The sequence below is a fragment of the Ptychodera flava genome, chromosome 5 (assembly GCF_041260155.1).
Source record: "Ptychodera flava strain L36383 chromosome 5, AS_Pfla_20210202, whole genome shotgun sequence".
Taxonomy (NCBI): domain Eukaryota; kingdom Metazoa; phylum Hemichordata; class Enteropneusta; family Ptychoderidae; genus Ptychodera; species Ptychodera flava.
The window spans coordinates 30,340,892-30,363,655 of NC_091932.1; the positions used below are offsets into that span (position 1 = coordinate 30,340,892).

General features: G+C 37.4%; 2 protein-coding genes across 5 annotated transcripts in view; both read left to right on the forward strand.

Annotated features, from left to right (window-relative positions):
* Nucleotides 1-6,588, forward strand: part of LOC139133479 (solute carrier family 2, facilitated glucose transporter member 10-like) — a 60,791-nt gene extending 54,203 nt beyond the window's left edge. For all 4 annotated transcript variants that reach the window (XM_070700095.1, XM_070700093.1, XM_070700096.1 and 1 more), the window contains one exon: nucleotides 2,436-6,588. Coding sequence is in view for 3 of the 4 variants with exons in the window: in XM_070700093.1 (XP_070556194.1) it covers nucleotides 2,436-2,604 (169 nt within the window). In the remaining variant the exon portion in view is untranslated. The remainder of the gene's footprint in view (nucleotides 1-2,435) is intronic.
* Nucleotides 6,589-11,106: 4,518 nt separating this feature from the next.
* Nucleotides 11,107-21,890, forward strand: LOC139133470 (heparan-sulfate 6-O-sulfotransferase 3-like). The gene is made up of 2 exons (XM_070700081.1): nucleotides 11,107-11,393; nucleotides 18,615-21,890. Exon 2 carries the CDS (start codon nucleotides 18,618-18,620, stop codon nucleotides 19,839-19,841), a length of 1,224 nt encoding a protein of 407 aa, XP_070556182.1. The 5' UTR covers nucleotides 11,107-11,393; nucleotides 18,615-18,617; the 3' UTR covers nucleotides 19,842-21,890.
* Nucleotides 21,891-22,764: the final 874 nt, after the last annotated feature.

A 22,764-nucleotide genomic window follows, 5' to 3' on the forward strand; every position in this document is an offset into this window, starting at 1 on the left:
GCACTCAAGAAACTCTGTCACACTTCTCTGCAGTCCACAGGCAACCTCAGGAAGGTGAAGCCACACATATGACCATGAGAAAAATAAAAATCGAAAACATCTCTCATTTTGAGTAGGTGGGTCTGTCACAAAGAGACTTTTGCACTGAACCATATGGCTCTAACTCCAAGTCCAGTGGCACGGTGAAATTTTGAAACGGTGTTGACAGGGCGGAAACGGTAATAATAAGCTGCATCCAATCCCAACTCAATAGAATAACATAGATTCTCTTACGTAACAACACAATGCATGGGTTTCTGTAGATGTCAAAGGCCAGTGCATTGTCTCTGTCGTAAACTGACTCATTCAAGAGCTAATTGTTCTTTAATACCTACTGATGATACTGTACCTCACAATAGCACTTGGCAGACACAGTTTCTAAAAATGGTCAAGTTTGTCCTTGGCTGAATCATTGAAGAGGAGACAATGCCCACTGCTTATGTACACACTTCTTGTGATTGTTTTCTCATCTATAAAGGATCCCAAATAAAAAAAATTATTTTACTCAAAATGTAATACTGCACCATTGAAGCTAACTATTAATTTTTGATGATAATTTTCATGACATGAAATCCGTTCTGTGGTAAATTAAGGTAGTATGTGCATCAAACGTTAAAGCTGAAAAATCTTTTGCTGAAATTTTTCCCCAAGGAAACTGTCAACCATTCTCTTTCAAAATCAGAGACAAAAATCCAGGGTCACCATGCAAATTTTTGGTACCAGAGAAACAAATTACCTTAAATTTAGCAATATTTGAAATTCAAAATGGCCACCCTCCCTGTGTAAAATAGGACTGTGAAAATTTTGTTTACTCCAAGAGCATCATAAAGAGCCCTCACAAGTGGTAGATCAGAAAAGTATTCATGTCTTGTAGTCTCTGAGGCTCCATTTGGATTCATATTATAGAAATGATCCCTGAAAGCTTCAATTCAATGCGATCTGTCGGAAAAGTATTGTAAATATTTGAGAGTCTGAATATCTCTCCTCGAGGTACAATCTACTTTTAATGAAGGCTATGGAATTAACAAAGACTAAAATAGATCCGTGGTTGAATCAAAAGTGCCTGCCGAGCAATTAGTGGTGGCCCTGACTCATCCAACCAGCTGCAGGTTTTTGAATATCAGGAAAGGTGGCTTTCGAACTCGACTGCTAAATTATAAACCTTTCTTTCGCTTCTGAGAAAAAATGGCCATGAAAAGTCTGTGCATATTCATTGGGATGTTGCCATGGTTACTTGAAACCCTCTCTTTTTCCAACAGTACATCTTCCTAGTTTCCTTTTTCAACAGTAACTGTAGTGTAGCCACACTCAATGACTAATTACTGACTCCATGCACACCTGGGGTGTCATTAGCCTTAATGACTTGTGAGTGACTCTTCTAAAACGTGCATGGTCGAAATTTCCTTTTTCAAGCAGAAAGAAGAGCGGTGCATGGTGTGTTGTTGGTTATGATGGGTGTGTAGTGAAGGGATAAGGTTTTCTGAGTGGCATCAGATCATGTGACAATAAATAAAAAGCAAGAACCCATATTGAAGCTGTTGATGACCTGATAAATAATCAACATCTACAGGTCATCATTGACCAATCAGAATGTTTAACCCTTTCACCACCATGGTTTGTCCCAAATCCATTGTTTTCTATGGTAAAGTTGGACCTGTATACAGGGAACTAGGGGTGAAAGGGTTAAGTTCAGCCTTGTTATGCTTATTTAAAGGCCTGTAGCTGTAATTTCTGATGATTTTTTTTCAACGTTTTTGTTTTTAATATCAACTACAGTTTCTTTTTCTACTCCCCACAGCATGTTGAGATACACAGTATTCAGCTTGTCAACTCAGCCTGTACATGTGTAGACTGTGTTGTTATACTTGACAAGTGAATTCTGGTCCAGACTAGAATTCAAATGAAAACAATAAAGGTGCATTTTTTAATTATTGATGTTGTGTTGATGCACCAAATAGTGGGTATTTCAACATGGGTTCCAAGTAGAGCAAGAACTTGCAACTGAAATACAAAACAAAAAAATGTGAAAAATTATCAAAAGTTACAGCTACTGGTCCTTTAATGTTTCTAAACTGATTTGTTAAGTGAAGGGATTGAAAATGTCTGAATTTTGCTATGATAAATTTTGTCAGATATAAAATGAGCTGGTGTGTTTTCAGTGCTATTATTGCCTTAACCCTTTGCTTGGCACGCTATGGTTCATCCCTAATGTTTTCTATGGTGTTGGTATATTCCATTCATGACTATTAGGGGTGAAAGCTATCAGCACCATAAAAAATTAACAAAATATTCATCAGTACACAGGTAGAGTTTCTGTCCCCCAAATAATCAAAGTTCTCAATCTTCTTGACAGATAATAGAGAGTATAATTGTATTTTTCTTTACAATTTTTACAGCATATTGAAGAAAACCAGAAAACGGTGTCGACTTCTTTCCTGCTGTCACAGAAAAAATCTTGCCTTGCCAATCTCACACGGAAGATATGCAGAGCTGAGGAGAGGACAAACTGTGGACAGCGTCAGTCACCTGGCACCCTTTGATTTCATTCCAGATTCCACATTTTGATATTCTTACCCATGATTCTAATTTTCAGTCTGAACCCCAAAGTGAGGCTGATTTGCATAGTGCCTAATTTGCATAGTGATATAGAACCTATACATTCCAGATTTGCAGTTGTACAAAGGTCTTATTCAATACTCAGGAGTGTTGAAACTTTATTCAAACTACATTTGTGGCAAGAATTGCATCAGAGATGCTAGATAAGATTTTTTGGACACACAAAAGACCTGAAGTTTTAAATAATTCACGAAATGAACCAAAATGTGTCAATATAATCAACCAGGGTATAAAATTTTCATCAGTTGTGAAATTAATGAAATTAAATATTTCAAGACTTACTGGTACTGTGCATACAGATGTAAATTTATGTAGACGAGTTTGACATGTTGAAATATATAGGGACAATAGCAGCTGTAATTTTTTACAATATCTCTTTATCTGGGTGACAAATACCTTTTTCTGTCGCAGAATCATGTTGAAATACTGTGTACTAGCTTATAGCAAGCGTTAAAAGCGCATTTTACAAAATTTGTAACAAAGATGTATGGGCAGAAAAAGGCAACATGATAAAGTCCTATTCAAGTACATTGTCAATATTTTTAATGAAATTTGAAAACACCCAAAAATCAATGTGCACATATGCAAACAAGCATTTAACACACAACAGGCCCATCGTTTAGCTTGTCGGCACAGCCTGTGTGTGTACAGTATCAAATGTTATTTTTGACAACGGAATTCTTGTCTGGGCTAGATTTTGCTCTGTCAGCAATAACGCTGCATATTACACATAATTTGTTGTGTCAATAAGGCTGATACTTGAGTTTTCACAACATTTTTTTATATAAGGAGAAGAATAGTTGTATTTGTTTTTGTAGAAAAAAGTACTGAAAATGTCAAGAGTTCCAGCTATTGTCTTTGTAATTTCCAGCCCTTTCACCCCCCATTTTACAGTACAGGGATCTAACTTTGCCCCATAGTAAACACTAGGGTTGTTCCACGTTTGTCAGTGAAAGGGTTATGGCATGATCTTGTGATCAGGAATTTGAAGTTAAGTGTACCTTTTCCTCAGCCAGAGAAATTTTATACAATAATTGAAAAAATGTGAGTATTTTTATGAAAATTTTTTAGACACACAGTTTGACAAGTTTCGTTTTTGACTACAGCTGTGTCCCGCCTTATTCTTGTTCAGAAAGACATCATAAAAGCTATCTCGACATGTTACATTTTGAGAATAATACAACAAACATGGGAATATGTATGTCACAAATTGAGAAAGACAAATTTGCGATAAACAAAGTGTGTAGTATTTTCTGTTGTGAATCGCATATCCTGTAAGATATGCGCATAAATTACAGGATGCATGACAGTGTGAGTGCGCCCTCTGGAGGGTGCTACTGGCGGGATGTCAGGTTGACTTTTCACAGAGCAAAAGTGACATAATAACAAGAGTGAAAAAGTAATTATTTCAAACAATACTTTGTGCACACCACAGAGAATGATAATAATTTAATTACTGAATAAACACAGTGGAATTTACGTGTCAAAGAAATTGCCTGTATTACCCAGGATTAATGAAATATCCAATCTTTTATAATTTGTTACGATATTAATTATAGTTTATAAATTTCAATTTAAGGTCTTTTGTTCTTTTGAACCCTTGAAATAATGTTCATAATGCTCTTAATAGAAAATGCCCAGGAGGTATAAATCTTGATGACACTTTGTAGCTGAGATACAACTCAGCTGCTTTCTGTCAATTCACAGGTAATACTAATATTGAAGAAGATATGGCATTGCTCATAGCAATAACATGGATAACTGTAAAACATTTGTACCTGAAAGACATGAATGTTTGAAAAAAAATGATGGTGTATTTTGTATTTCATATTAATGTGTTAGTTTGGGGAGGAAAGACTGCTAAAACTGCATAAGGTCATTGAATGACATTTATTTGAATTTTGCTTATAGTATACAATGTTATTTGTCAAAAGTGTGAAACCTGGTCGTGAAGTATAATCATTTGCTGCATAAACACCTGTCTATCTGTTGACCTGTTGACTTCCCAGAGGCTGGTGTTTTACATAAGCTTTAAAATTAGTATGACATCAGTAAACTTTGCTAATAAAAAACCAATTACTGTACCATTTCAATTACCCGTCATATCTTTCAAATGGTTCTTCATTACATTCCTCGTTATTATTTTATGAGTCATCTAGAAAATTAATTAAGTGACGCTATTGGGCAATGTTATTCATATGCTAAAAATGTCTGTTTGGCTGTTTGGTCAACTTTTTATACATTTGACAACCAGTTATCCTACAGATTAGCTATGAATCTTCGTCATTTTGTCGACAAACTGAAGACCACTCGACTCACACAGAACAGTTGCTTCGCATAGCTATGGAAGACATGTAATTCTCTAATTTCTAAATAATTGTATTCATGTAAGTGTATTAATGAGCATCGTTTGAATAATTCAAAATGATGAATGATGAGTCAATAGCAATGTTGAATATTCATTGGTGAAAAATTTAGCATTATGTAATGGGAGAGGCGATTTGAAAGTCCCACCTCATTGATACTTGGTTTTGGCAGAATCATGGTATTCTGTAGTTACGGCAGAATCATGGCAATATGAGGGTTATACCACATGGTAATACAAGGGTTATATCACATGGTAATATGAGGGTTATACCACATCATGGTAATACAAGGGTTATACCCCGTGGTAGTATGAGGGTTATATCACATGGCAATACGAGGATTATACCACATCGTGGAAATATGAGGGTTATACCACCACATGGTAATACAAGGGTTATACCCCATGGTAGTATGAGGGTTATATCACATGGTAATTCGAGGATTATACCACATCGTGGAAATATGAGGGTTATATCACATGGTAGTATGAGGGTTATACCCCATGGTCATATGAGGGTTATACCACATGGTAGTACGAGGGTTATATCACATGGTAATACAAGGGTTATATCAGATGGTAATACAAGGGTTATACCACATCATGGAAATATGAGGGTTATATCAATTGGTAGTATGAGGGTTATACCCCATAGTAACAATGGGTTTGGGCAGAATCATGCGTAGTGCAAGGGTTATACCACAAAAGTTGCAAATTTACTGCTTTAGGCTAAAGTATCTGGTGTTCCAGATCTCAGACACTGGAATTTGCTCACCCCTGAAAACACAAGACTACGGTGTTCTGTCTTGCGTCATTGGTAGAACACAACTGGCAGTTACTAGAATACCCAAGTCATTGGTACTTGGTCTGCCACTGGTAAACCAAGGCAATGATACAAAGATGAAGCAGAATTGTCTCCCCAAACAAACTTCACCAGAAATACTGACATGTATTCCATACGCATTCATTGAATTCAAGTAGCGTACAAAGCATGAAATGAGCTAGCTGCCCTGTGTATGTATGCATTAAATGTATGCCTTGGTGTCTTTAACCTGTCTGGTCTGCAAAATTTATTGTGTTTCATGATACGATATAATTATGCCAGCAAAACTAAACGCAAATACATACAAAATAATGAAGCAATGAAATAGAAAGTCAATATTATTATAGGGTATATTGTATGTCCAGGAGATAAACCACTATTTTTATAGTTCTGTTTGTCTGCAGGACATTCAAAGTTATTGTTAAACTCAATACACTCACAGTAAACCGTTTTTGTTGTACTGTGACTTCTTTGGCATGGAAATGCCGTCAGAGTCTCATGAGTATGATGAAAGCGTCTCCATGTTAGGGAACAAACTAAGAAAGATTGTAGAGCAATCTAATTTAATGACATCGTTGTTTTATATTTGTGAATATTTACAGTAAGCCTGTTTTCACTTTTACCTTAAGTCTGTTTCCTCTTTCACACATCAGAATGTTGTAAAAATGCTTATAGAGTTTTATTGATGTGTGTATATTTCAAGTATGAGAGCCACAATAAAGAAGGAGAATTTTTTCAAGTTTAAGCTGTTCTGAGTCTGTTAATTTTAGTGACTTTATAATGTTGAAATACTCTTTTTAAATGATTTCAGGGTCACTTTTAATATATGTGTACGTTTATGTGTGTGTGCTATTCAACTGTCTGTCAGTCTCTGCATCTATGCATGTAAGAAAAAGTGTATGCATGTATGTATGTATGTATGTATGTATGTATGTATGTATGCATGCATGCATGCATGCATGCATGTATGTATGTATGTATGTATGTATGTATGTATGTATGCAAACATGCATGCATGCATGCATGCATGCATGTATGTATGTATGTATGTATGTATGTACGTAAGTATGGATGGATGTATGCATAATGTGTATATGTATGCATGTACGTTTGTATTTATTTATTGAAGTAATTTAAATATATGTGTTATGTATGTATATATATCTGTACTGTATGTGTGTATGTATGTTTGTATTATGTACTGGTATGTATGTGTATATGTATATATGTACATTATGTATGTATGTATATATGTATGAGCATGACAAACTACATGTGTAATGTATGTTCGTACAGATGCACGAGTCCATGCACACATTTGCAGTATGTATGTGGGTGAGTATACATAAGCTGGTAAGAAGGCAATTATGCACAAGGTAGGTAGAATATGGTGTTATCTCTCAATTAAATGAAATATTACCGACAGATGATCTTTTTGGTTCTGAACAGTGGGAAAATTGAGCAATCAAAACTACTGAAACAAAGTTAGATTTTTGGATCGTTGGCATCCCACAACCAGCGAATCAGTGTCAATTCTTTGTCGGCATACAGTTAATCGACTTTTCATTGTATCTGTTGAAAAAGTTAGTGCTACTGAAGATTTGCGCAGATAAACATTATTTTTCGCAAGATAACTCAATCAAACGCACCTTCAATCCATGATCTAAATGACCTTATTTCAGTTAAGCAATCGATGCTGAGCTTAACTTCCTAATTTTTGGACCTTGTACAGGACAAAAAGCTGCAGCTGCCGAACGAGACTTTCTAGCTTCGGAACGAAACATCAAAACAAATCACCGTTTCTAAAATTTGTTATCTAAAGATGGTAAGGTCTCTTTTCTTTAGTTCTACTGAGAAGAGATTCTTGTAACTTAACCTGTACTTATCAATTCGCCCAATTTAACCGTAAAATCATGTATGACAACAGGTCAATTACTCTGTGGATACCGCCTGGCAAGTCCTTGACAACCACCTGTTGCTTCATTAATTATCCAAATGCGTTTTGTCATTGACCAGAAGTCTACACTTGAAAACATCGTTATCAATCGGTCAAGAATATGCTAAATTATAATAATTTTCCTGTATTCCTCGAGGACAGACGAAAAACGAAAAGTTTGCACCCCTGGTCTCTGCCACTATCGTCAGTAAACGGTTCCCAAAAGAGCGCCCTCTATCAACAGATACACGCCTACTTTGATATCCGCATCAAATCCAAGAGCGGCGTTCGAGTGCAATCATTGATTTATCAAGCGCATTCCTTGAATGATCTCTCGAATTTCGTTCAGCAGTGACATTCAATCATTTCTTACAATATCAAATAGACCTTACGCTTTTACTGTCAAAAATCCTCATATAACACTTTCAAATTCAAATCCGACAGTTCAACAATCAGCCCACGCACTGGCGCGGCGACAATATAGACATTTGTGATCACACCTTGTTGTGTTCGCTTTTCATGTCACATTTGAATACTCACCAGGCAAGTATATTTCGGTCATTACTTCGGCCATCCGCTTAACTTTTGCTGTTACCGTTAGCCTAATAGTTTTGTAGCGCCATTTCAAATGTAAAAGTCAATATGACTTCGGGTCCTTTGATGACAAGCATGGCTTGATATGATACGCAGACTAAAATAACACCTTAGGCCCTGAAGCCTCACACGGTTTTCTCTAGATCTCTAGACCTTAGGGATATTAAGAAACGGTATCTATTAAAGGGGCAGGCATATGGCAAAAGGACTAGCAAACCAGCAAGTTACCTTACACCTTTTGCAGATAAGTCTGCCATCTGGTGTTGATACATGCATAGTTAAGCTTAAGTTGCTGTAAAACTGGACTTCGTTCCATCCCCGGCGTAGCATCAGGGATCCTCTCTATCGACGTAAACAGTGTAAAAACCGTTGTTACAGCGATAGACTTTGGCAAGATTATGTCCACGAGTGCGACCGTCGCTTTATGAAACGGAAGAATGAAGCTGCGAAATTTCATCCGATGGGTTTTCAGTTTGAAACATGGCAAGCATAGGCCTACTATTTTCTGTTTATATGTATCTATGATGTCCATTATGACACCGTATGTTTTTTTTTCTGTCGCTGTAAAGAAGCGGCGAAAGCAGTTTTTTTTTTCTATTAAGTGAAAACTCCCTAACCAGGCGGTTATACACTAGATTTTGGTAAAATGCGCGACATATAGCTTGAGGCGCTAAGTGGTGCACATTTTCCAACAATCACTTTTGGGCCTATACCAGCATGGCGAGGGGATAATAATTGCCATTATTTTATTCAGACATGTTTCTTATTTATTCTGTAACGTCCGTGTGGTCAAAAAGCCGTTTATTTCTAGTAGAGTCAGCAGTTTCTGATGAAAAAAGACCATACGTTGAATCTTTGAATGTACCGTTTCCGACTAAAAACTCTAGCTATAGCCCACTACAGTTGCTTAGCATGTCTATAATATTGCCAAATTTAAGCTTTAAATTCAAATTCTGTATTTTGGTCAGGTGACTAGTATCCGTATTTTGGCCTACTGGCTCCTGGTTAACGACCACATCTGTGAGTCTGGCGATAACACCACCATCGACACATGAAGTTTATTCCTTCAATCTGTTTAAGGTAGTATGCTCCTCGAAAAGACTTAAACTTTTGCTCAAATTTTCTCAAAGGAACTTTAAAGTTTCAACCATTCTCTTTCAAAATCAAGGAAAGGTATTCTTATCAAACGAAATTATTTTATAAACCTTCCTGATATTCGCTCACCCCGGCCCTTTCAACAAATAGTACATGTATACAGAGAACCGAGGGGCCAGCTACCATCAGACATCGAAATCGACACCACTTGGAAGCATGTGCACTGTGTTATTTTGTGTCTTTTTGTTGTAATTTTATATATTTCCGCAATTATTACATGGGTATCAAGGAACAGAATGGTTCTAATTCATATGGTCATTGAGTGCACCGAGATATTCATGAGTAGCGAATCACTAAAGTATCACAGTAACCCCTGCAGGGAATCACAAAAGTGTCGCAGCGCAGTACTCATATCATGTTAATTTTCCATATTTTCGGTTCACAAGTGCCGTTAATTTAGGCAAAAAGGTTAATCAAACGCATTTTTCCCAGTTGGAGAGCATTCAGTGAAACCATGAACTTCACAAAATTTAACAAGTCACTGGCAGGCTAGTGGAGGCGAGGCTGGGCTAGTAATTTCTTTGCTACTAGCCAGGAGGGCTAGTGACCTCAAAAATGATTTACTCACCCCTGATATGACCATAAATCACGTAATTCAGACTTCGATGACAGTGAGGAAGATTAGGGCCGTCATCTTTTTGAGATTGCAAAGAATGTAGATGAGTGATTCATGATCATACACTTACACTATCTGCAACCTATGTAAGGCCAAAGAAAAAAAAATTTTGCTGTTCCGATAACCCGACCTACCCTACTTTTTTGCCTGCCGACCCTAAACTTTTAAAAGCTACGTAAACACGGAATTAAAAAAAAAAGAAAAAAAACCCGTAAAATCACGTGTCCGTTACCTAGCGTTTGATTTTTGCTTGAACGAGAACGTCTTTCATGTTTTTATTCCTTTTATATGTATGATACGCTTTTCTGGAAATGTTGTGGCAAGTGTTAGACTGCCCTGAACCCCTGAAAAATGAATATTTAAAAATAAAATATTTTGGAAAAAATTCCTGCCGACCTACCTACCCTATTTTTGAAAACCATGTTATCGGAACAGCACAATTTATTATTATTATTTTTTTGCCTAAACAATATTCCTTTAGCGTGAATACTTGCTGACTCTATTTACAGGACATGAACAATGAAAGATCTGTTGCAGTCTATTTTATTGCAGTATATATGTTGAAATGAATTATATATTTTCATACAAAAAGCATAGTATCGAGGAAGAAAAGTGTTGACTTTATTAGTAATACAGGTCATTAACAAATGCATTTATAGGGACCGGCAATTTTCTCAAAGGACCTAAGCTTACAGCTATGGCATGGTGCAGGTAGCCTACTCATGATTTTAAGCTACATGTATTTTCTCTTAATTCCGCACACTGGCGGGAAGGGGTTACAGGCCGACAGTTTCATATGATCTGCAAATATTACAATACAGATGTTTGAAACCGTGGCCAGGACAAGGTCTTAAAGCCTTTTACACCTCTCGCCAGCCAGGTTTTACTCCGACAAGTTTGCCGTCCATCTTTCCATGGAGACGTTGTCGTGTTGCGCAAGCGTATTTGCATAACATCACCGGTGCACTATGTGCGCCACTCTCACAAGCACTGAGCCTTGCGTCACGTCACCGCTAACAACGCCGCGATCACTCAGACCGCTTTGACAGAACGATTACAAGGCTGCTCATATGTTGAATATTTGTGCGACGATCGAGATCATAAAGAAAGTGAGTGACCATCTGTGACGAGTGTGAGCGGACATTAATGGCAGATATTTTATCTGAAGAAAAAATATGAGTTAGCACTTCACTGCTAGCGTCTTGTGAATCCAGTACCCAACACAAATTCAAGACGTTATACCACACAGGTAAGTCAGCGATCAATGTCAATAGCGTCTTCGTGTTGCATTATGATGTTTGGTATTTTCATTTACGCGATGGAGAGCGGAATACTGTCTTAGATGGCATAAAAAAACCTGCTGTGGTTTCGAAAGTCGACGGGGCGCGGGGAAACCATGGTACATGTTTTCCATGATGATGTGTACAGACGCTGTTAACACTGGTTACATAGTCATTGTGAATGAAAAACAAAGAAACGAAATCCTTTCTCATGCAAATTTCACTTTCACTCTGATTAACGACTTTTCGTGCAACGTGGCCCGTACTTCGCCGCTGCAAATTGAAACAAGAGAGCGTACAAGGCAATCAAAATGTTACAACCCTGTGATTTTACAGTATCGTGGATGCCATCATCTGAGGTCGCCGAATGTTTGCCTCTTATTGACACTGCAGGTAGAGGCACCGGCAAGAAAAGCCGATACCGTCGATATATATCGAAGATAGATATTCGGATACTCAATTTTGTTAATTTCTTTGCTAAACTACCACTTGTGGGCACTCATTTTAAAGCTCTAGATTAGGCTTTAATAATACCGTCTTAGTTTTTTCGGAAATCAAAAACTTTATTTTTCCCCATAGAGTTAACACAGGAAGGGAGGCCATTTTGAATGTCAAACGTCGGTAAGTGTTATGTAAGCTTAATTGGTACAGAAACCGTTTGTTTCTGTGGAGTGTTACTGTAGTACTAAACTTTATACGGTGACCACTGACTTTTATTCTTGATTTGGTAGAAGAGGATGGTCGCAAGTTTCATTGAGGAAAGTTTGAGAGAAAGTTTTAAGTCATTCACTTGCGAGGAGGGTACTACCTTTGTTATTTGTAGTTTATATTCGTGGTTGTAGAAAGTGTCAAACGTTATAATGAAGCGGCGTTTTAGTACTATGTATCATTCATTAAAGAGGTTAAATAAAATTTGTCATCGTACTAATGTTGAATAACCAGCCACACAGTTTTTTTTAAAAAAAGTATTTTCTGTTCCCATGGAGGTAGAAATTTCCACCCAACGGCCCTACCAGAGGGATTAACTCTGCCAATTTATACACTACATTCCATTCAATCTGACCTTTGTGTAGACACCCTGTGACATAACTGTGGTAGGGGCTCTCAGTTAGCTCTATTCTGTGTTCAGACAAAAGCTCGGATACACCTTACGTAGTACTATCAGTTGTGCTATAGGAGATATGTATGTATGTATGTATGTATGTATGTATGTATGTATGTATGTATGTATGTATGTATGTATGTATGTATGTATGTATGTATGTATGTATGTATGTATGTATGTATGTATGTATGTATGTATGACATGTGTTTATGCATGCCGTATATGTACGTACAAGACAGATGAGTATTATCTTCAATTATTTTGTCAGAGAACTTCTTTTGTATCCGTAGAGAGTCGACAGTATATGCGCCGTTTTGTCACAAAAGAACAATCTTATTTAAAAAAATATTTCAATATTCTCAATTGCGGAAAAACACATATAGATCGGTTTTCCCAGTGTATTCACAGTGATAAAGCCTAGCTACAACACGTGACATGAAATCAGTTGGGGGGAGAATTATCGTTTGTGCTATTTTCAGTCTTCGACCAAATAACCTGTTATCTTCCGTACAATTGTAAAGCACCCGCCTCGAACTTGAAAGACTAGAGCCAAAACCTTCCGTGAAGAAACTGTACAATAAATCCCTGTTAAATCAAGATTTAAATTCATAAGTCACCGTGAATAAAATGGTACAAGAGGAAAAAAAATACCCAATATTTACCAACAATTGAAATTCAAAACGGACTCCACTCCTGTGATAACTCAATGGGAAAAATAAACATTTTTCGGATTTTCGCCTAAAATAATCCGGTAAAAATTTTACTTACGCCATAACTTAGCTTCAAAATGAGCCCCCACAAGTGGTAGACCAACGTGTGTTTGAGAGTCCGAATATCCGTCCCTTAGGCACTTCTTACTTACAACTGCAGTACATGTAGGTTGATGTATTTTCAATTAATTTTATTCTCTTCATAGAGATCAATTCTTTCTAGCATGGACTTGGATTCATTCCCTTACAACAACAGCATCTGACATGCCACACATAGTTGCACTATGCAGGTTTTTTTCATGTACTGCAAGAAAATTCTGTTTTCCATTACAATTGAGTCATATTCATAGTAAGTTGAAAGTAATGTATGTACACATTTATATGGAACACACACACACACACACACATCAAATTTATCCTTAAACTTTACAAAAATAGCCAAAGCATTTCTATTTCTGAAATCTCCGAAAGTAACACCCCCAATTTTTTCGGTATTCTTAACTTCATAAAATATACGGATTTTCATATTTTTTAAATTTCTCAAAAGTTTCAGGTGCCCTATAGCTGAATATTGCAATATTACAAATTACTCATAAAAGCAAGTGTATAATAACTTAAAAACGAAAAGCAGATTAACTTACATTTGCAAATCAAACCGACATTACTTCAAAATCCAATCACCCCATATTAGTTCTAATCGTTTTACTAATGATATGTTGCAGCATAATTTTGCTAGGAGAACGAGCAAGTGTACTACACTGACCGGACAAAAGTCAATAAAAATTCACTGAAAGTTTAAACTAACGAATTTGACATTGTTTTGCAATCCTTGATTTATCTGGCGGACGGCCAATCTAACTGACGCGGTTCGCCACCGGTACCAGAACAGGCATGCGCAGTGCCCTCAATAGTTTCATAAAAGTGTGGCAACCTGTTCTTCAAATGATGAATGGCAGCGTTCCTTACAACGATGATTAGATGGTTCTGCTGAATGACACCAAATTTGTGACTTTGGGTCAATCTTGATGGGTGTAGCATGCTAGCAGGGTACGCTTACCCATTCCGGACACCTGGTACCGCTAGAGAGCTGTTATCTACATCTTGTCTCTTGTCGCCATGTACGTGTAGTACACAGCAGACTTGTAAGACTAGAACTAATATTGTTCACCCCCATTCCTTTTAAATAGGTCTACAAATCACCATTGAAAACAATGGGTTTGCGCTAAACCACGTTCCTCTTACAGGAGCGAAAGAACAACTCAATCGGTTGACGAAACTTTACTACTAAAACAGTGGTTCAAGATGACCCAATTGTTAATATTGTCATCTTCTATGTGTTCAGTACACCTGGGGAAATTCCTGTGTTCTCCCCAGAGCAATTAAAGTATTGTGGCCACTACTCATTAATTTTGGTAAAAAATAGAAATTAATTACAATGCTATGCAAATTGGCAGCGATACCATCAGAAATTCCTGATGTGTTCCGGTGAACACAGAATTATTTACCTCGAATGATACTGATTATTGGACCTTTTTCGATGTTATATTCCAGACTAATTCACTTCCAGAATATCATTTTGATCCAAAAGCTGGCCCATGGAATGGTGCTGTATCTTCCAACTATACGCATACGTCATTGCCTCGCATAGCCAAAGTAAGACTTCGATGATATGGCGATATCCGTGCTGTGTTGACCATGTTACATAATCAATCACACACGATGGTACTTTTGTACGTGGACCATGTTTCTGAGACAAGTGGTGTTTGCCAAATGCATTACCTGACCTTCGCGATCGCAAATTCGAAAGTTTGTTTCCAAATACATTTCAAAATGGGGAAATCGATTATGAATTCCCAGAATTGCTGCAAAACGATTAATTTCTGTGTTTTGTAGATAAAACAAAACGCCCGAATGCTAGAAAAACAGCATTTTTCTCATCCAATATTCATTATTTTTGTTTCAGGTCTGCTATTGATCCACTGATATTTGCATTTGTCATTATCAGTAAATATTTCTCTTGGTTTTCAATTTGCCCATTGCTAAATACGCCAAGATCTAATCGGATCCAGTCTCCGCAATGACCGAGCCATGTTTTTTAAATTTTAAACTCCTTTATTTACATAGACAACCCACGGAGGTAGTACCTCCATGGACAACCGAAAAAAGCCACCCCGCATATCGTTTTCAATATGTGCCATTAAAAATTACCGGGGTGAAATGGGCCAGGATTTAGCCAGAAAATCACTCGGCGTCATTTCTAGGTTGTTTCATGGCTTGGATATAGTCTGTGAGCGATGAGTGACAGCGACTGTGTGTGCGGGTGTTTCATGAACTCTATAGCGTGTGGAGTCTGGAGGGGTCACCGTCAGAAAAATAGAGCGTCACCGTGGACGACAGTTCGGTTATTGAACTATTCTGCTTAACGAATGGGAATTTAGCTTAGCGGTTTTGACTGTAATGTCTTCGCTACGTAACTAAGTGCCGTACCTTGTCAAAATGTCACAACTTGTGTGTTCGAATCCCATTTCATAATAATTTATTGAATTTAAAAGCCAAAATATGGCCGACAGTGTGCAACTTGACTGTGCATACTCAGTAACGAGAACATAAATACAGTGTCATAACCTGGCCTTTCTATTATTCACTGACAAAAGAAAAACTCAGTAAAGTTTGTTGTTTGTAGAAAGCGTTACGTAACAAATGAAAGCATGAACCTGTGTTCAAATGTTTGTATTACAAAGAAAACGAGAGTTCGTCATCGGTTTGTGTGGATGCGATTGCGTAGTATCGTCATGATGATCACGCATTCGCACAAACATGGATGACTGGAGTCTGGAGGTTTCTTTTTAAAGTGTCATATGCACACGACACAACGTTGTAGAGATGATACTGTAAAATCTTTGCTCAAGTACCCTTATATATATATATATATATATATATATATATATATATATATATATATATATATATATATATATATATATATATATATATATATATCGAAGTATACAGATGTCCTCGTGGGAAATTACAGTGCTCGATGCAAAGCAGAGCGTTATATATATATATAATTATATATATATATATATATATATATATATATATATATATATATATAGAGAGGAGGAGAGAGAGAGAGAGAGAGGAGAGAGAGAGAGAGAGAGAGAGAGAGAGAGATATTTACAACGCTCTGCTATATATATATATCTTTAATATATGTATATATATATATATATACACACACCACACATATATATATATATATTATAATATATATATATATATATATATATATATATATATATACACACACACATATGAATCTGTGTGTATGTCTTCGGGGGACATTACAGTGCTCGAAGTAATAACAAACGTTACGGGGTACGAAGTAATAATATATGAACTCAAGTTTTATGCATCTTTGCAGTATTCGAACAGATCTAGTCAATGTGAAGATTGCAAGATGCATGAAACTTAAGTAACGATAACAATCAACGAGTAAATTGTTTGTAAATATATATATATATATATATATATATATATATATATATATATATATACACATACACACACACACACACACACACACAAACATACGGTATATGTGAGTGTGTGTGTGCGTGTGTACATATATACACACACTCATATTACAGTAATGTGTCCGTGAATCTATACATCTATAAATGTGTTACTTTTGCAACGCAGTAGGCAGCTTCACTAACATTCCGTAAACTATTTTGTTAGAGAAAAATATCGCCCATGGCTTCAGTAGCAAAGAATGGTGAGTTCAGGAAGAGTCGATCGGCAAGTATGGAAACATTCAGGTAAACTTATGATAAACGAGGAAAGGCAATCGTTATTTGTTTATCCTTTTCCACTTATACTGTTCTTACTGGACGGGTCCGCAGATAACAATAGAGTTATTCCTTTGTCTGCCAAGTGTGTGGTTCTGCTTATCATACCAACATACCATCGTTTGTGACATACTCAATAGAAAGGAAACTGCTCGCGAATTGTTGGTATTTCAATAATAATTTCGGTCTATAGAACCTTACATGTTTCAAATTGTCATTTACAATGCTAATTACTTTTTATTATCTAGACTACCGGAAGACTTAATTAATGATAGAATATTCAAACGACTGGCACTAGGTTATTTCTATTCCACGAACAACAACTCAGTGAAAATTTCGCCTAACTGGTGAAGTTTGTCGTTGATTTAACCCTTCCACTATCATACTTTGTTCTTTGTTCCAACGCTATCGTTTTCAATCGATTGGTTGAACGTGAACTGGAGTGAAACAGTCTAGACAGGAAAGCTATACGGGCTTATGGTAAAATATCTTCTGTCAGGGCCGGGCTCTATGTAGAATGCGTCTTAGATAGATATATTCGGGACTCAAAACATTTTTACGATGCTGTTTGGTCCGCCTCTTGTGAGGCGCATGAACTAAAGTTTTGACAAACTAACGTTTTTGAAAATAAAAAATCCTAAATTTTCGATATCACAGGGATAGTGGCCATTTTGAATTTCACGAGTCGGTAATAGTGGGTTGTTCCTCTGGTATGAAATTTTGCACGGTGACCACGCTCCCACCCGCCAAGCTATTCCTATTCTTGATTTCGAAAGGGAAAGGTTTTGAGTTTTCCCGCGGAAAGTTTGAGCAAAAGCTTAAATATTTCACTTTCAGAGCGCGAACTACTTTTACTGTAACTTTCTATGTATTTTCCGGTACTTTTGTCCCGGCCGTAAACTAGTTTCTAGTTCCAATCTAAAGCATGTCGAATTGCAGCTTCTTCAATGTGCCTGGTTGGACAGTGTTTTCGGACATCGGAGTTTTACTCCGCATTAAATTTATTCTCCGACAATCAGATTCCAAGTAACGTTGTAACCAGTAAGAATACGTTGACAAAGCTACTGCCTTGTGCTTTTTTCACAAGAGGATCGGAAAAAACCAAAATATAGCAAAAAATTACACCATTTCCATTACGCGCCTCGCAAGAGGAAAACTTAAATTTTTGCTCAAACTTTCCTCGATGAAACTTCCAACCATTCTCTTACCAAATCAACAATAAAAATCAGGGGCCAATATCGAAAGTTTGGAATTCGAGAAGCAAATTACCTATCATTTAGGGATATTTGAAATCCAAATGGCTGCCATCTCTGTGTTAACTCTATGGAAAAACATACGTTTTCCGTTTTTGAAATACTAAGACGGTCAAAATGTTTCTCACACCAAGAGCGTCAAAATGAGCCCAAACAAGTGATAAATCAGAAAATAAGTGTACAAATTTGAGAGTCCGAAAATTTGTCCCCTAAGCGTTTTCTAATGAAAGCTGAGATTTTAACCATTTTTTTTAAATTCTCGTTTCAGACGATGAAGAAGTCTATCCGCGCTTTTCTCTTCGTCTCCTTCTACACGCTATCTGTCCTGGTCGTGTATTTGATGCGTGACTCCGGCGATTGTACCAGTGGCCAACGAACAGTTGAGGGCGTCGCAGATACCCAACAACAACAACAACAACAAGAAAACGTGGCAAGAGAAAAAAGAAAAGAATCAAGTCCTCCCAGCCCGCCGATGTTAAATGAAAATGATATAAGAACAAAGGAGAATGTGGACTGCAGTGCCTTGGTTGCGGAGATAAGATCCAAAAGCAAAGAAAAGAAAGATGTATGTCATCGATTGGACAAAGCATTACGTCATTGTTACAATGATTCCACCGTCGGCCGTGAGCCGCTACCAAATTTTTACGTCTTTCAGAACGCAAGCGATCGCTCCGCCTACCGGCAGTACCGAGAATCAAACATTGCCTTCGTTCATCTGCCCAAAGCCGGTGGGACTTCTGTAGAAAAAATTCTGTCAGAAATCACCGTGAGAAGGAAACGCATAAAGAAAACTCCTGTATGGCATTGCGGTAATTTGTACAACGCGGCGTTGTCTGCCAAGGACAAGCCTACGCCAATATTTTTCTACTCCAAAAGGACTTATGGTATCCATGATTTCGTGAACCCATCACGGCCATTTGTCTACGTCACATGGTTTCGAGAACCAATAAGCAGGCTTGTTTCAACATTCCACTTTCTGAGGAAGAAGCGTTGTTTTAGCGTACATAGCCTCTGCAAAAAATACATATTGCCTTCAGCATCCTTGACACAGTATCTGAAACGGACAGAAAATGTCGCTGTCCAAGACATGGACAACTACTACGTGCGACTTTTACAGTTCGGTGATTTCCCGGATGTTGACGATACCTTCGAGGACTGTTGCGGCGCTGTGACGGCCAACGACGCTCACAAAATTCCAAGAATCGAAGAGAAACACTACCGGGTCGCAAAGCGCAACTTGGAAAAAATCGCGTTCATCGGGTTGATGGAGGATTTCAAGACCTCCCAGGACATGGTGTCAACTTTGTTCGGCTTGCCCGTGGCGAAGGAGGAAACACACGCAAATGCAAACCCGCACAGCAACGTCTTAACCGACTACGAACAGAGCGAGCTCAGGCGAAGAAATGTGTGGGACTTGAAACTATACGAAGATGCAAAACGAATATATCAATTACAGAAAGAAGCCTATCTAGAAATGCTGAATAACAGGAAGTAGACATTTTTCGTGTGTTCGCAATTCCTGAAATAACACTGTAAAACCTTGAATGACAGTAATTAATCCTCGAGGGGCAATGAATCAGACTGACGGATGAAAGACATTTGCATTTTCTGTGTTTATTTGTTCAAGTTTTATGTCATTATTTTATTTGTGTGATTTGTCAACGTAGAAATAATTTCTAAGAATCAAGCGTTCTCCACGGGGCAAAACAGGCATGGCGATTCACGTAATATTGATAAGGCATATTTGCATATTCCCCCATCTGTGAAATGCATTCTTTGGTGTGATAGATTGATCGAAAAGCATTAGCCCGTCCCTCAACATCCCCTTGTGGTAGAGCCTGGAGATTGATGGGTATGGTTTAAACATTCGTACTTTTTTAATGAGCGGCCAAATTCTGAATACATCTTTTTTTCCAACTACAGAGACCAGCAAGCAATCAATTGATTTATTAAATAGCTACTGAACACTAATCTTCACATGCCTTGAATTCGTGCCCACCTAGCTCTGCACCATCTCTTTGTAGAGTTTCAAAGCAGAACCGTTCCGCACATGTAAATTGCCCGTTGCGTTTGTGCTCTCTCGGACCTATACACCCTAATACCCTGTAAGCTGGTCCGCAATCACTATTGATGACAACGGGCTCGGACGAAACCATGGTGTTTAAAGGGTGAAAAGATCATACAGGGAAGGATGAATTGTCAAGTGTTTGGCTATAGCAATAACCGTCCAGTTTGGTGATCGCCAGTAAAACAAAATGGGTTAGGGTGGATGCTAACATGTGTGCTATTTTCTTTGAGATACTGCACACTGCAGTTATATACGGAGTACGCGATATAGGCTAAAAGATCAGGGTTCCGTATTTAGAGATATTCCATATTCAATATTTGTCATCGTTATATGATGAATCAAAAACTGATCGATCATCCCTGTGTTCAAATCATTGTGTTACGTAACGGTACAGAAACCAACCGGTTAAAAAATTTAACTTGTCTTTTTTCATCAACTCGACGTCATACCATCTCAAGTCACGTCATGTAAAGTTATATTTTTCATCTGGCATATCAATTGGACATTATGCCACATCACGTCAAACTGCATATTTGTAGTACAGGATTCGAAATTGAAACGTGTTGGTCGATGAAGACCGAAAGTATTCTTGTTTGGGGTCCTTTCATGATAAACTTCAAATTTCATAATCGGCAAATAAACTTTTCTTTTTAAACTCTGGTGAACTTTGAAATATTCCTTTACATACGGTGCATTGTTGCTTAGAAACAAATGTCCTATACCTGGTGTTTGACAATGTTTAGGCGGGACCCTAATGAAAACATCGTGTGTAATACTTGAGTTTGAAACATGAACTGTTCTTCATATTAGTTGCAGAGAAGGATCTTCGGCTCAATCGATTTTAAAAGGCCATCAATATATATGTTACATTTCCTAAAAATTTCGTGATGCATTGTTGTAATCAAAAGGCCTCATCGACGTTTGGATTTCGCTTAGCAAAATCGCAACTGCCGTTCGTTTGATATAATATTATACAACTTTTATGCAAAGTGTTCCCCTGGCTGTGTTTTTCCGCTTTATTTGTTGTTGCCAATCTTTAAAAGTTTGTAACCGTATTATTTAAAGTATAGGGTCATATATGTTGCATTTCAAGCATGTATAAATGATATCTTACGGCGATAAACTTCTGAAAAGCAAAACAAAACATTTCGTTTGAAAGATTGCTAAAGTTGCATACAGCACTCAAACTGGAGAAAAATTACCATTCTTGAAGTCACGCTTCCAGTATAAACACTGTGACAAACGTTACCTTTGCGTCACTCAAGGGGTGTTAAGTTATCATGTTTAGTTATAATGACCGGCAAACTCTTCTTACAACCCCCGTCAAAATTAGCGAACCCGCCGCTCATTAAGGTAGAATGCCCCTCGAGGACAGATATTAATACTCAAACTTTTCCAATATATTCTTTCAGTCTACCACTTGCGTAGGCTCGTTTGCTGCTTATGGAGTAAAAAATCAAGTTTTTCACCAGGTTAGTTTTGTGAGAATTGAGTAATTTTATTTCCCCCATACATAACACAGGGATGGCGGCCATTTTGAATGACGAATATCAGTAAATATTGTGTAATTTGTCTCTCTAGTACCAAAATTGCACGGTGACCCTCCGATTTGTTATATTCTTGAAAGAATTTATCGACAGTTTGCTTGAGAAAAGTTTGAGCAAAAGTTTAAATCTTTCATTTTCGAGGTGCGTACAAACTTAAAATAAATGACGAACCCCTTTATAATACTTTCAGATTTCATGACCCCTCCCGGCAACGCCCTAAGCGTATTTTGATACTCAAATATTTTTGGTTTCTTTGTATTATCCCTACAGTAACTGCAACTTTTGACATTTTTTCATCATTTTGTGCCATGTATCAGTAGAGTTTCTCGGTCTGCTTCCAACAGCGTTTTCAAATACCACTACTTGGTTAGTCAATGAACTGTGTCAGTGTGTGGCACGCATTGTTATACTTGACAATAAAATTCAAGTCCGGACCTAAATTTGATTAGCAAAACTTAAAATATAGGACATACATATACAGTCTATGTCAACAAGCTGATAATTTGGTTTTCAATGCGCTATGGGAAGTAGACCTAAAAACTGCAGCTAACATATTCGGCAAACTGCAAGGGGATTGTCAAAAATTGCACGAGCCTTTGGTCACGCCAATGTTGCAGTGAGCAGTACGTGTATTTGGTTTGGCACCTCAGTCTGTGTATATATGTTTATTTAGAATCTATTTAAGGCTTAAATATAATTCAATTGCCAATTGTAACAATGGTCACTACGGGTACCGGTACATATTTACACACTTTGTATTGACTAAAGCACCAATGAAGAGAGCTGTTTCAAAAGACTCCCAT

Excerpts from the sequence above, each read along its gene's own strand:
- LOC139133470 (XM_070700081.1), top strand. The coding sequence starts at position 18,618 with ATGAAGAAGTCTATCCGCGCTTTTCTCTTCGTCTCCTTCTACACGCTA.